The sequence below is a fragment of the Hyla sarda genome, chromosome 1 (assembly GCF_029499605.1).
Source record: "Hyla sarda isolate aHylSar1 chromosome 1, aHylSar1.hap1, whole genome shotgun sequence".
NCBI lineage: Eukaryota > Metazoa > Chordata > Amphibia > Anura > Hylidae > Hyla > Hyla sarda.
In genome coordinates this window covers 98,730,408-98,742,503 of record NC_079189.1, presented here as the reverse complement: position 1 = coordinate 98,742,503, position 12,096 = coordinate 98,730,408, and the positions used below count along the sequence as shown (strand labels likewise).

At 43.0% G+C, this 12,096-nt stretch overlaps 1 protein-coding gene across 4 annotated transcripts in view; it reads left to right on the top strand.

Annotated features, from left to right (window-relative positions):
• The window catches only part of SGCZ (sarcoglycan zeta), a 1,079,134-nt gene that overhangs the window by 883,738 nt on the left and 183,300 nt on the right, over positions 1–12,096 (top strand). For all 4 annotated transcript variants that reach the window (XM_056558613.1, XM_056558604.1, XM_056558590.1 and 1 more), the window contains one exon: positions 6,925–7,026. In XM_056558613.1, coding sequence (XP_056414588.1) covers positions 6,925–7,026 — 102 coding nt within the window. The remainder of the gene's footprint in view (positions 1–6,924; positions 7,027–12,096) is intronic.

The following is a 12,096-nucleotide window of genomic DNA, read 5'->3' as shown; positions in this document are numbered from 1 at the left end:
TGTCCTCTGACTGGAAGTGCCGATATTCGCGAATATTTGCATATTCGTGAATATTTGAAAAAATACAAAATAAATAAATATTCGTCATTATGAATACATATCACTATATTCTAAATATTCGTGAAATTGAGAAGCGCCAATATTTGCAGTAAAAATTTGCATTTCGGATATTCGCGCTAATTATGTTACCCTTCAAAGAGACACAAACAGATACATAAGAAATAAGTAGAGATGAGCGAACTTTTGAAATGTTCGTTTTGGCCAATTCAACAAATTTTCCGAAAAAATTTGTTACGGGTCGAATTTATTTGCGGTGAATCTGTATTAAAAATTGCTATTTCTGGCCTACAGAGAGCCTCAATAGGGGTGTAGAACATTTTGCCTTGTCCTAACATGCATAGGAGTGTGCTGTGTAAGTGAAATAATACTGTTATTCAGTATGACATGCAGATTACAGGCATTGCTATTAGAATTACTGCTGCGGAGCGTTGATGTGGCAGCAGAGAGACCATATGGTGTCAAAATTGAAGAGGATAAAGAGATTTTTTTCATGTAATTTTTATTTAATTTAATTAGAAGTTATTTAAAGTTTTTGAGAACCCATTCTGGTGAGCATCGAGCTGGCGGTCCTCTGTCAGGGGAGACACCACCTGTTCTAGTCCCTGCCTCTCAACACCCCCCTGACTATAAAAGTGCAAATGTTTCATTTAATTAGTTATGGCTCATTGTTATCGCTCCAAGCAAGCTGTTTCATTGGATTCTTGTGATAATTCCACAGGTAATATGACATCAACGATCATAGGGCCTAAGTCTTGAAAATATTACATCAAATTTTTTTTTTCATTTAAATTTAAGATTTATATTAGATTCCAAAGTTTAATGTCCCGGAGTTTACTTTGAACTAATAATGTATGACTACAAAACCCACAGCTTGGAGGTGGCTAAAGCATAAGGAGACCATATAGTGTCTGAATGGCACAGCCTTGGAGCATGAGTAGACAATAGGGCTTCACAATCCCTAAGAATAAAAGATAAATTTTGAATTTAAATTGAAGATTTATGGTAGCTAGTGCTACCATAAAAATAATTTTAGGCCCAGACCCAGCAGCATCAATAAACCATATATTGTCTGAATGACACAGCCTGGAGTTGGCAGAAGCATAAGGAGACCATTGAATTTTAAGATTTTGAAATAGAAATTTTAACTCCCAAGTTTTAGGGTCCTGGGCCCAGACGTGTAGGTACAATGGACCAAATATAACAAGGTGTCACATGTCACGTGGTGGCACAATGACAGAGCCTGAAGGTGGCAACAGTATAAAGAGACCATATAGTGACTGAATGACTGCCTGGAGTTTGTGGCAGAATGGGGAGACCATATAGTGTATGAATGGCACAGACTGAAGTTGGCTGAAGCATGAGTAGACCATATAGTGTCTGAATGGCACAGCCTGGAGTTGTCAGCAGCATGAGTAGACAATAGAGCTTCACAATCCCTAAGATTAAAAGATGAATTTTTTAATTTAAATTGAACATTTATGGTAGCCAGTGCTACCAAAAAAATATTTAGGCCCAGGCCCAGCAGAATTAGTAAACCATGTATTGGCTGAATGACACAGCCTGGAGGTGGCTGAAGCATGAGGAGACCATATAGTGGCTGAATAACACAGCCTGGAGTTTGCTGAAGCAAGAGGAGACCATATAGTGTCTGAAAGGCACAGCCTGGAGGTGGCTGAAGCATAAGGAGACCATTGAAATTTAAGATTTTTTAAATTTAAATTAAAGATTTTGAAATTGAGGATTTTTTAATTTAAATTTTAACTCCCAACTTTTAGTGTCCAGTGCCCGGGCGTGTGGGTACAAAGGACCAAATCAAACAAGGAGTTACATGTCACATGGCAGCACAATGACAGAGCCTGGAGGTGGCATCAGTATAGTGGCTGAGTGGCATAGCCTGGAGTTGGCTAAAGCATGAGAAGAGACCATATATTGGCTGAATGAGACAGCCTGGAGGTGGCATCAGTATGAGGAAATCATGTAGTGGCTGAATGACTGCCTGGAGTTTGATGCAGCACGGGGAGACCATGGGAGACCATATAGTGTCTGAGTGGCACAGCCTGGATTTGGCTGAAGCATGAGGAGACCATTTAGTGACTGAATGGCACAGCCTGGAGTTTGTGGCAGCATGAAGAGACCATATAGTAGCTGAATAAACTGGGGAGCAGCGCCTTAAGTCTGTTTGGCATTATCCATATTTGTGAAGTGTTGGTGTGGCACCATGATCAATCTACTCTGATGCATCAGGCATTGGTGGGTGGAAATCCTGGATGATCCATGCCTGATTCATCTTTACAAATGTCAGTCTCTCCTAGCGGTGACTATGGCCCCCGCCGCACTAAACACCCGCTCTGATGGCACACATCTGGCTGGGCAGGACAGCTTTTTCAGGGCAAACTCTGCTAGTTGTGGCCACAAATCAAGTTTGGCTGCCCAGGAGTCCAGCGGATCTTCAAGGTGTGTTGGCATGGGCATGTCAAGGTAAGCCACCACCTGCTGATTCAGGTCCTGCTCCAGGTCTACCTAGTGCTGATGAGTTGCTTCACTATGTGGGTGAAGAAAGCTACTCATCAGCGACTATAGACTCAGGCTGCTGCTGATGGAGCTGGTTCTGCTCCTGCTACACCACTCCTCCCCAGCAGCCATGGCAGTTGAAGGTGAGCGCAGGGGACCTCTGCGAGAGGATGGACGATGGCGCCGATAGGCATCAGCCAACTGACTACACAGGACTCTGTAGTAGGTCCCTTTGTCCTCCCTCTCAGTGGGTGTAAAAAAGGCCCCTATTTTGTGTTGGTAGCGAGGGTCCAATAAGGTGGAGATCCAGAAGTCATCCCGCTGTCAAATGGTGACAATTCGGCTGTCACTACACAAGCAAGTGAGCATGCATCGTGCCCTTTGTGCAAGTGAATCGGAGGGATTCCCTGCCTCCATCTCTACTGCATATTGCCATGGGGTGTCTGGGTCCTCTGTTTTGCCTTCCTCATAACCCTCTAGCTCCTCTGGCTGCTCCTCCCTCCTTTCCTGTCATATTAATAGAAAAACCGCCTTTGGCAAAATCTAAACTGTGCTCCACTGTGCCCCTCCTGCTCCTCCAGTTCAGCCCCCACAGGGCTCAAGTGTCCGTGAGATGTAGGTGCCATGTCTCCAGTGACCAGCCATCGTTTCCAACACGTGTTGTAAGAAATGAAGCAGTGGAATTAAGTCATTCATCCCGTAATCCTGGCAACTTACTAATAATGTGGCTTCCTCAAAGGACCTAAGCAAACAGCAAGTGTCACGTATGAGCTGCCACTGGTTCACATTGAAGTTTCAAAGGGGAGTACCCCTATACCCCTATCCACTTGGATCATCAAGAAATCAGTGATGGCTTTTCTCTGTACAGTCGGTCCAACATATGGAGGGTGGAATTCCAACGTGTGGCAATGTCACAAATCAGACTATGTTGGGGGATACCGTTCTGAAGCTGCAGCTCAAGGAGGGAGTGTTTTGCGGTGTACGAGTGGCTGAAGTGCATGCAAAGTTTCTTTCCCAATGTTAGGATATCTTGCAAATGGGGAGAACACTTCCGGAACTGCTTCACAACAAGATTGAACATGTGTGCCATGCAGGGCGCATGGTTCAGCCTTCCCAGTCGCAGCACAAGCAAGATGTTCTTCCCGTTGTCTGTCACAATGGTTCCCATTTCCAGTTTTTGCGGAGTAAGCTATGCTCCGATTTCTTTACAAATTACTTTTCGCAGTTCCTCCCATGTGTGTCTCCGTTCGCCATGGCTAACCATGTGAAGAACAGAGGGACACTGTTGTGCCCTGCACACATGGTATGCTGAAGGGCCACTGAGACTTGTCTGGGCAGTGGAGGCTGAGGACTCTGTGGAGGATGAGGAGGTGGAGTCGCACACTGTCACAGGACCAACGGCCTGAGAGTGTGGAGGAGGAAGCGGCATGACCTGTCCAAGTTGGTGTTGTGGCTGAGCAGGAACCACATTCACCCAGTGAGCAGTAAAGGACATGCATTGTCCCTGACCATAGTTACAGCTCCAGATGTCAGCTCTGCCGTGCACTTTGGTACACACCGAAAGGCTCAAGGACTGAACTACCTTCTCTTCCACAAAATTGTGCAGGGCTGATACTGCCTTCTTCGCAAAGAAATGATGGCTTGGCACTCTCCACCTCGGTTCTGTACAAGCCATCAGTTCTCTGAAAGGTGCAAAGTCCACCACTTGAAAAGGGAGGGACTGCAGCACCAGCAACGTGGACAGGAGCACATGCAGCTTATGTGCCATTGGATGAGTGGGCACATACTGTTGTCTCTTTGACATGGCTTTGCCGATGGGCTGTTGGCGGATTGGCTGATTAAAAGTAGGAGGAGCATCTGGAGCGACAGAAGGAGAGTATGACACACAGCTTCCTTCAGCTGAGGTGGTGAAGCCCTCTGCTGCCTGAAAGAGGGAGTGGCGTGCCACTGGGTGATGCAGCAGGCTGGACCACTACATCAGAGCCACAGTTCTCCCAGACCACTTTATGGTGGCGAAGCATATGTTGACGCAGGGCCGTGGTGCCAACATTAGGACTCTGTCCACGTCTCACCTTCTGCCGACATATTTTGCATGTGGCTATGTGAACATCCTCCTTATGCTTAATGAAAAACTGACACACCGCTGAGTAGATGATTTTACCACCAATAGTCTGCACTAATTGACTTCTGCTGCCTCCCTCTCCTGGAACCACCTGTTCTACTACCTCCCGGGAAGGTAGGCTGCTGCGAAACAGGCAGGCGGTCTCGCCCGGGCACATTTGGCTCCAGAATTTCCACTTCTGCCACCGTCCTAACTGCCATCCATGCTACTAGCTTGCTGGCTCAGCTACTGCCTCACGGGCAACCTGCAACTCTCTTCTCCTGATGATGATGAAGCCTCTTCTACTCCCGGCTCCCAATTGCGATCGGCTTCATCATCATCAACAAGTGTCTGCGCGTCACTGATGTCCTCCTCAGGTTCCTCAACAGTATCTGCTTCATGGCCCTGAACCCTGGCAACACCGCCTCCATTGTCACTCTCATCACTACTTGCCCGCCTAGCAGGGGAAGCGGCAGATGTCTCCTCCACTTATTGGCTGGGGAGTAGCTGCTGACTAGATCATCCTCACTGAATAGTGGAGCTGAACCAACAACATAAGATACTATTTTAGGGGAGGGAACAGCATAGGACAGAGGCAATGGGAGGACAGGGACTGCTCCCGGGCCATTCCAACTGAGGGTTGTGTCTGACAAACCCACCGACTATTGACTGGGGGTATCAGATGTCACTTGTGATGAAGTAGATGACCGTGTTAACCAATCGATGATGGCAGATGGGTTGCTGGTCGAGACACGACTGCTAGCTGATACCAGGAGCTCAGGCTTCTCGCTGCGACTCCTGCTGCCACTTGTCTTTAGTCTGCTGCAACCTCTGCCTGATGAATTTAGGCCTCTGCCACTCCTCTTTGCACATCCAGGCACTTCTCTGCCTGACATACTTAGTGCGTATATGAGGGGAATACAATACGTTTCACTACGCTTAAAACAATATTTGTCTAGAACAACAATAGGTGTGTACTTTTGACTGTCCTTTCACAGTATCTAGGCCCTTGACGGATTAACAGGTACAAAATAGTACACTACTTAAATGGTTTTATGTGGTATGCAAAATGGTACACTACTTAGATGTAGGTGTGTGGTATGCACTTATGAGGGTAGAAAAATGCGCTACAGTATGCTTAGTAAATATATTGGAGTAAAACACCAGCCATTGATTACTTTTGGCAGTCCTTCACAGTGTGTAGGCCCTTGACAGATTAACAGGTACAAAATAGTACACTACTTAGATGTAGGTATGTGGTATGCACTTATGAGGGCAGAAAAATGCGCTAAAGGGCGCTTTTGCACAGCACCAGCAGTACACACTCGCAAAATTGCACAGACTATTAGGAATGGACTGCTGGGTATTATACCGTCTAAAGACTAGTATAACCAGCAGATTATTCCGGCTTCCTCTGCTAAGGTTTATGAAGTTGAGGCAACTTGTTGAAATGTATGAGGCAACACACAGCTATCTGCCCCTCTCTGTAATAGTATGCTTTAGAAAGTGACTGGGAGGTTAATGGCTGCAGTATAAATACTTTTCAGTGAAAAAAGAAGCACTACTCTCTGTCCACCAGAACGCTGACTAGGAGGTGAAATGTTGCTGGAATAAGCTTTTCTGTGTAACAGACACACAGGCTATCTGTCCTATCTCTTTGCATTGTAACGAATTAAGTGACGAGCCGCAATATGGCTGCTGATTATATAGGGCTGTGGAATCAAATGGGTGACTGGCTGCTGATAGGCTGCATCCTGCATGTGATTCAGGGCCATCCCGCCTACCTGCCTTAATGCCTTCCCAGCATTCCTTGCCCCATGTACTGCAATGTGGATCTGCCATTTTAGATGCCCTGGAGCCTGGACGGCACTAAATGAAGTTTAATTAATTTTTTATGAAATTCGTAACGAATTCGGGTTTATCAGCTTTGATTCGCTCATCTCTAGAAATAACCGATCAACATTTCTGCCTTACATGTTTGTTTGTCAAATGAATCTATGACTAAAGAAGATATTTCTTAGACTAGAGATAATATATGCATACATCTAATTTAAATATGTGGAATATTATTAATATGTTTGTGCAATCGCTGTATAGTGTGCATACTTTTACATACTTCTGTTTTTTCCAAATAGGATAAACATATGTTAGGGAATTCCTTGCATATTTTTATAAGAAATATCTATATGTCTTCATTTATTACATTGAGACTGTTGTAAAATGTGTAAACAGTCTAAATATTACCTTTACAGGATGGCATGGGAAATTTAAGAATTACCAAGAAAGGAATAAGGCTCGAAGGTGTATCTGAATTTCTTCTTCCATTATATGTGAAAGAAATACAGTCTAGAAAGGTAAGTTCTATTTCTGGTATTTCAGTTTTTACTGTTTATCTTATATTATGGATGTAAAATTGTAAATATAAATACAGTAAAGACATACAGAAAAGATATGTATACAATTTGAATAATTGTTCTTTTTAATTTGTTATATGGAATTTTTAATATTGTTTCCATAGAGATGAGGAATTATGTGGTTTGATTTTGATACAATATGTAGACACTCTTTATAACGTGAAGTCATTAGGTAACGTGATGTCACGACTCCGCCCCCCGTGTGACATCACACCCCGCCTCCTCAATGCAAGTCTATGGGAGGGGCGTGACCGCTGTCCCATAGACTTGCATTGAGGGGGCGGGGTGTGATGTCACACGGGGGCGGAGTCGTGACGTCACGATCTTCAGCCCCCGTGGTCGGGATGAACTTAGCGTGAGGACCTCCAGAAGTTCCGGAAGCCGCTACAGGTGGGTGCCGCAGCGCAGATCCCGGGGGTCCCCAGCAGCGGGACCCTGGCGATCTGACATCTTATCCCTTATCCTTTGGATAGGGGATAAGATGTCTAGAGGCGGAGTACCCCTTTAAGGGGAAAATAGGCTAAGTCCCTAAAGGGTGAAGGGGTTAATGTTGTTTTGAAAACACTATTTAAATTGATAACATGCAAAAGTAAAAGTTTAAGACAAAATATCAACTGAAATTGCAATTTCAACTATATTCTGATATCCTTCAGTAGGGTGTATTATTAATTAAATATTTAACAAAGAGGATGTGAACATTGTTATACAATGTGTGTTGACAAGGATTCCCTGGATTCTGGAGGTCACTATTCACAATGTACACTGTATTATGCATCTATATTTATTCCAGTTGTCCATTTAAATTATAGGCAATGGTAGGGTAAGTGCATATAACTCAGTTTATATATCTTGCTTGGATAATGTCTCTTAGGTGAGCATTGAATATAAATAAACACATTTTACAGTTCTGGAAAAACTTTGGCTATGTTAATTGCTAGTTGTTCAATACTGTTATGTGTCCATGCAATAAATTATAATATTTTAAAGATGTATAGACAAAGGTTATGTCAACCTACTGTATTCTATATTATTATATGTGATGTTATACAGAAGTATATAATGTGTGCAGTTAGGTATCTGTTCTTTTCCCTTTTAAAGTTTTCATTGGGCAGTAAAACTTTGCATGAACAACTTTTCAATACAAAAATATTGTATTTTTTAACAATATATAACATAAAAATATATCTTATACACGTTTTGCTGCAAATGACTGTGAAGTGACTACACATAAGCAGAACAAACCGTTTTATCTCTCAGAATCAAGCCATGCCAAAATGTGTACAGATAGGGTATGTTCACACAGTGTAAAAAGAAACTCCAAAGGAGCTAAAAAAAATAGCTTGAAAAAAAATTGTTTTTTTTTTTCAATGCACATTGTTCAGAAACATTGCCAGATTCACAAGTCGGGAATATTTTCTGACCATCTTTTTCTAGGTGAAAATTTCACAACCGTTTATCCACAGGCTTTTCTGTGATTTGGATAGCAAATAGGTTGGATTGTGACAACATGCCCCTTTATTTCCCAACCACTCCCCTTTTCAGGGAGACCACACCATTTTTGGGTTTGTTGTGTTTGTAGGTTAATTTTGTAGCATTACATCACAAATTCTGGCCCAGGCACAATTTGTGGTGCAATGTACCACATTCTGCCACATTTTGGTGCACAACAGTTTACAATAGTAAATCAGGGCCATTGTTTTAGTTAGGGATTCCATAATTAACCCCTTAAGGACATAGGGGGAGATTTATCAAAACCTGTCCAGAGGAAAAGTTGAGTGGTTGCCCATAGCAATCAATCAGATTGCTTCTTTCATTTTTGAAAAGGCCTCTGAAAAGTGAAAGAAGCAGTCTGATTGGTTGCTATGGGCAACTGCTCAACTTTTTCTCCACACAAGGTTTGATAAATCTCCCCATAGCGTTTTTCCGTTTTTGCACTTTCGTTTTTTCCTCCTTACTATTTAAAAATCATAACCCTTTCAATTTTGCACCTAAAAATCCATGAGATGGCTTATTTTTTGCGCCACCAATTCTACTTTGTACTGACCTCAGTCATTTTACCCAAAAATCTACAGCGAAATGGAAAAATAAATATTTGTGAGACAAAATGGAAGAAAAAATGCCATTTTGTAAATTTTGGGGGCTTCTGTTTCTACGCAGTACATTTTTCATTAAAAATGACACTTTATCTTTATTCTGTAGGTCCATACGATTAGAATGATACCCTACTTATATAGGTTTGATTTTTTATTACTTCAGAAAAAAATCATAACTACATGCAGGAAAATGTATATGTTTTAAATTGTCCTTTTCTGACCCCTTTAGCTTTTTTATTGTTCCATGTATGGGGCGGTTTGAGGGCTAATTTTTTGCGCCGTGATCTGAAGTTTTTATTGGTACCATTCTTGTTTTGATCAGACTTTTTGATTGCTTTTTATTCATATTTTTATGTTATAAAAAGTGACCAAAAAGATGCTATTTTGGACTTTGGAATTTTTTTTGCGTGTACGCCATTCACCTTGCAGTTTAATTAACGATATATTTTTATAGTTCAGACATTTACGCACGCGGCAATACCACATATTTTTAGTTTTATTTTATTTACACTGGTTTTTTTAATGGGAAAAGGGGGGTGATTCAAACTTTTAAGAGGGAAGAGGTTAAATGATCTTTATTAACTTTTTTTTCACTTTTTTTTGCAATGTTGTAGCTCCCATATGGGGCTATAACACTGCACACACTGATCTTTTCCACAGATCACTGCAAAGACATAACTTTGCATTGATCAGTGTCATCGGCAGTTGATTGCTCAAGCCTGGATTTCAGGCTTGCAGCAATCGCTGTTCGGATGCGCAGGAGGAAGGTAAGGCACCCTCCTGCTGCGTCCCAGCTGATCGGGACATCGCGATTTTATCGTGATGTCCCCATTAGCCTGACTGAGTTCCCGGGATGGTTTTACTTTCACTTTTAGACGTGGCGATCAACTTTGATCGCCGCGTCTAAAGAGTTAATGCCGGACATCTGCCAGAAGGACGATGTCCGGCATTAGCCACGGGTCCTGGCTGCTTATAGCAGCCGGGACCATGTGGGTATGATGCAAGCTCAGCTCCTGAGCTCGCTTCATAACCCTCCTGTGCTGCAGTGTAGTAAAAACCTGGTATTCTGCGGCAAGGGGTTAATGTCAAAATTAAGGAAAATAATGGGCAACTATGTCTCTTGCCATTAATGCAATATATGGTTAAGACTGAGAACTTGGTTAGTACCTTATTATGGTAACCTACATGTATGGGGTTGAATGTATTTTCTATATCCAGAGATTGAAAAAGCAACATCTCTAGATTTTTAGAGTAATTATGTCTTTGTGGTAAGGGCATGGGGCCTTATGTTGCGAAAAAAAGTTGGGATGAACCAATAATGGACAGTTGTAACACATCTAAAAAGAAAGAAATTGAATTCTGAGAAGGTTAGGGATTAAGAACATCATGGCCTAGGTTGAGACTGCTAATATTGTGTAGTAGCATGAGCTATACGATGTGGGTTAAATGCATTACTTTCTTGCCATATGCAGAGATAGAGAATAGTAAATGTTCTTTTTATAGTGTACCTGTCAATTGCAAAAACTTTTTATTTTATGTAGATAACATTATATGTATATTTGTAATATACATTGGTTAAAAAATGTGTATATTTTTTGGGTGAAAAAAATGTGTCCTGTTCCTGTAGCTATTGACTGTGTGTCTGTGGAGAGACAAAATACAGGAAGTGTGGGTAGACAAGCAGGGCTTTGTGCACTGAGGACAAGCGGTGCTCTGTACACTAAGGCTCTGTGACATGTCCCCTGCTCACACAGCAGGCTGATTGACAAGCTAGAAGCTTGCACAGAGTCCTGTTGTTCTGCTCAAACCTCCTAGGTTATGTCTCTGCACACAGACACACTGACAATAACTGCAGGGACAAAATAAAAAAAAAATTCACCTAAAAATATACATCTCTTCTTAACCAGAGTACATTACAAATATACGTAAAATTGTATTATCTACTATACATAAAATAAATATAGCAGGTAAATATGATGGTACTATATAATTATACCTTATTATACTTTTCTTGTACTTTTGATGAGTGTGGGCATTGCCTATTCTAGAGTCCTCACTGAAAATTGTAAAGATGCTGGATGTGGATCCACTGACCTGTGTGGCAGATGACTTGGGCCATATTGGGGAGCAGAGTCTAAGATGTTGCTGGTCTTCAACAGAGCCCGCAGCAAGGCAGGATGGGTTTGCTGCGGAAGGCGGCACCCAGGTCGCTACCCCCAATATGACTCGACCACACGGGTAGCTGGGCAAAGCGAGGTACAGAAGAATGAGGCAGAGGCAGAGGCGTAGTCAGACTTAGCAGAAGGTCAAGGCAGGCGGCAAGGTGGCGTAGTCAGATAACTATTGGATGGGTCAATACACGGGCAAACAACAGACAAATGCTTAATCTCAGGCCATGGGGCACTGAAGATCCGGCAGGGAAGAGGGGGCGGAGCTGCCTTAAATAAACTAGCAGAAGGACCAGGCACCAATCAGCGGTGCACTGGCCCTTTAAATCTCAGGCAGCTGGCGCACGCGCGCCCCAGGTGACGGGGGCACGCGCATCGGGAACCAGAGACCGGAGCAGGAGCAGGTATGGGACGGGTCGTGATTCGCGGCCCGGGCAAGAGAGCGGGGCAGTGAGCGTTCACGGTCGGAGGACCGGACTGGAGCGCTCACGGTCGGAGCGCCTGAGTGGAGCACTCACCGTGACAGTCCCCCACCCTTAGGTCTCACCCTCTTTTTGGAGGACAAGAATTTCTGGATAAGGTCACATCCAAGATGTTGTCCTGCGGCTCCTAAGACCTCTCTTATGGCCTGAATCCTTCCCAATCCACAAGGAAAAAACTTTTTCTTCTGATAAACTTGGAGTCTAAAATCTCTTTAACAACATAAACATCAGAGGTACCTGAGATGAGAGTAGGTGAGATGACTTTTT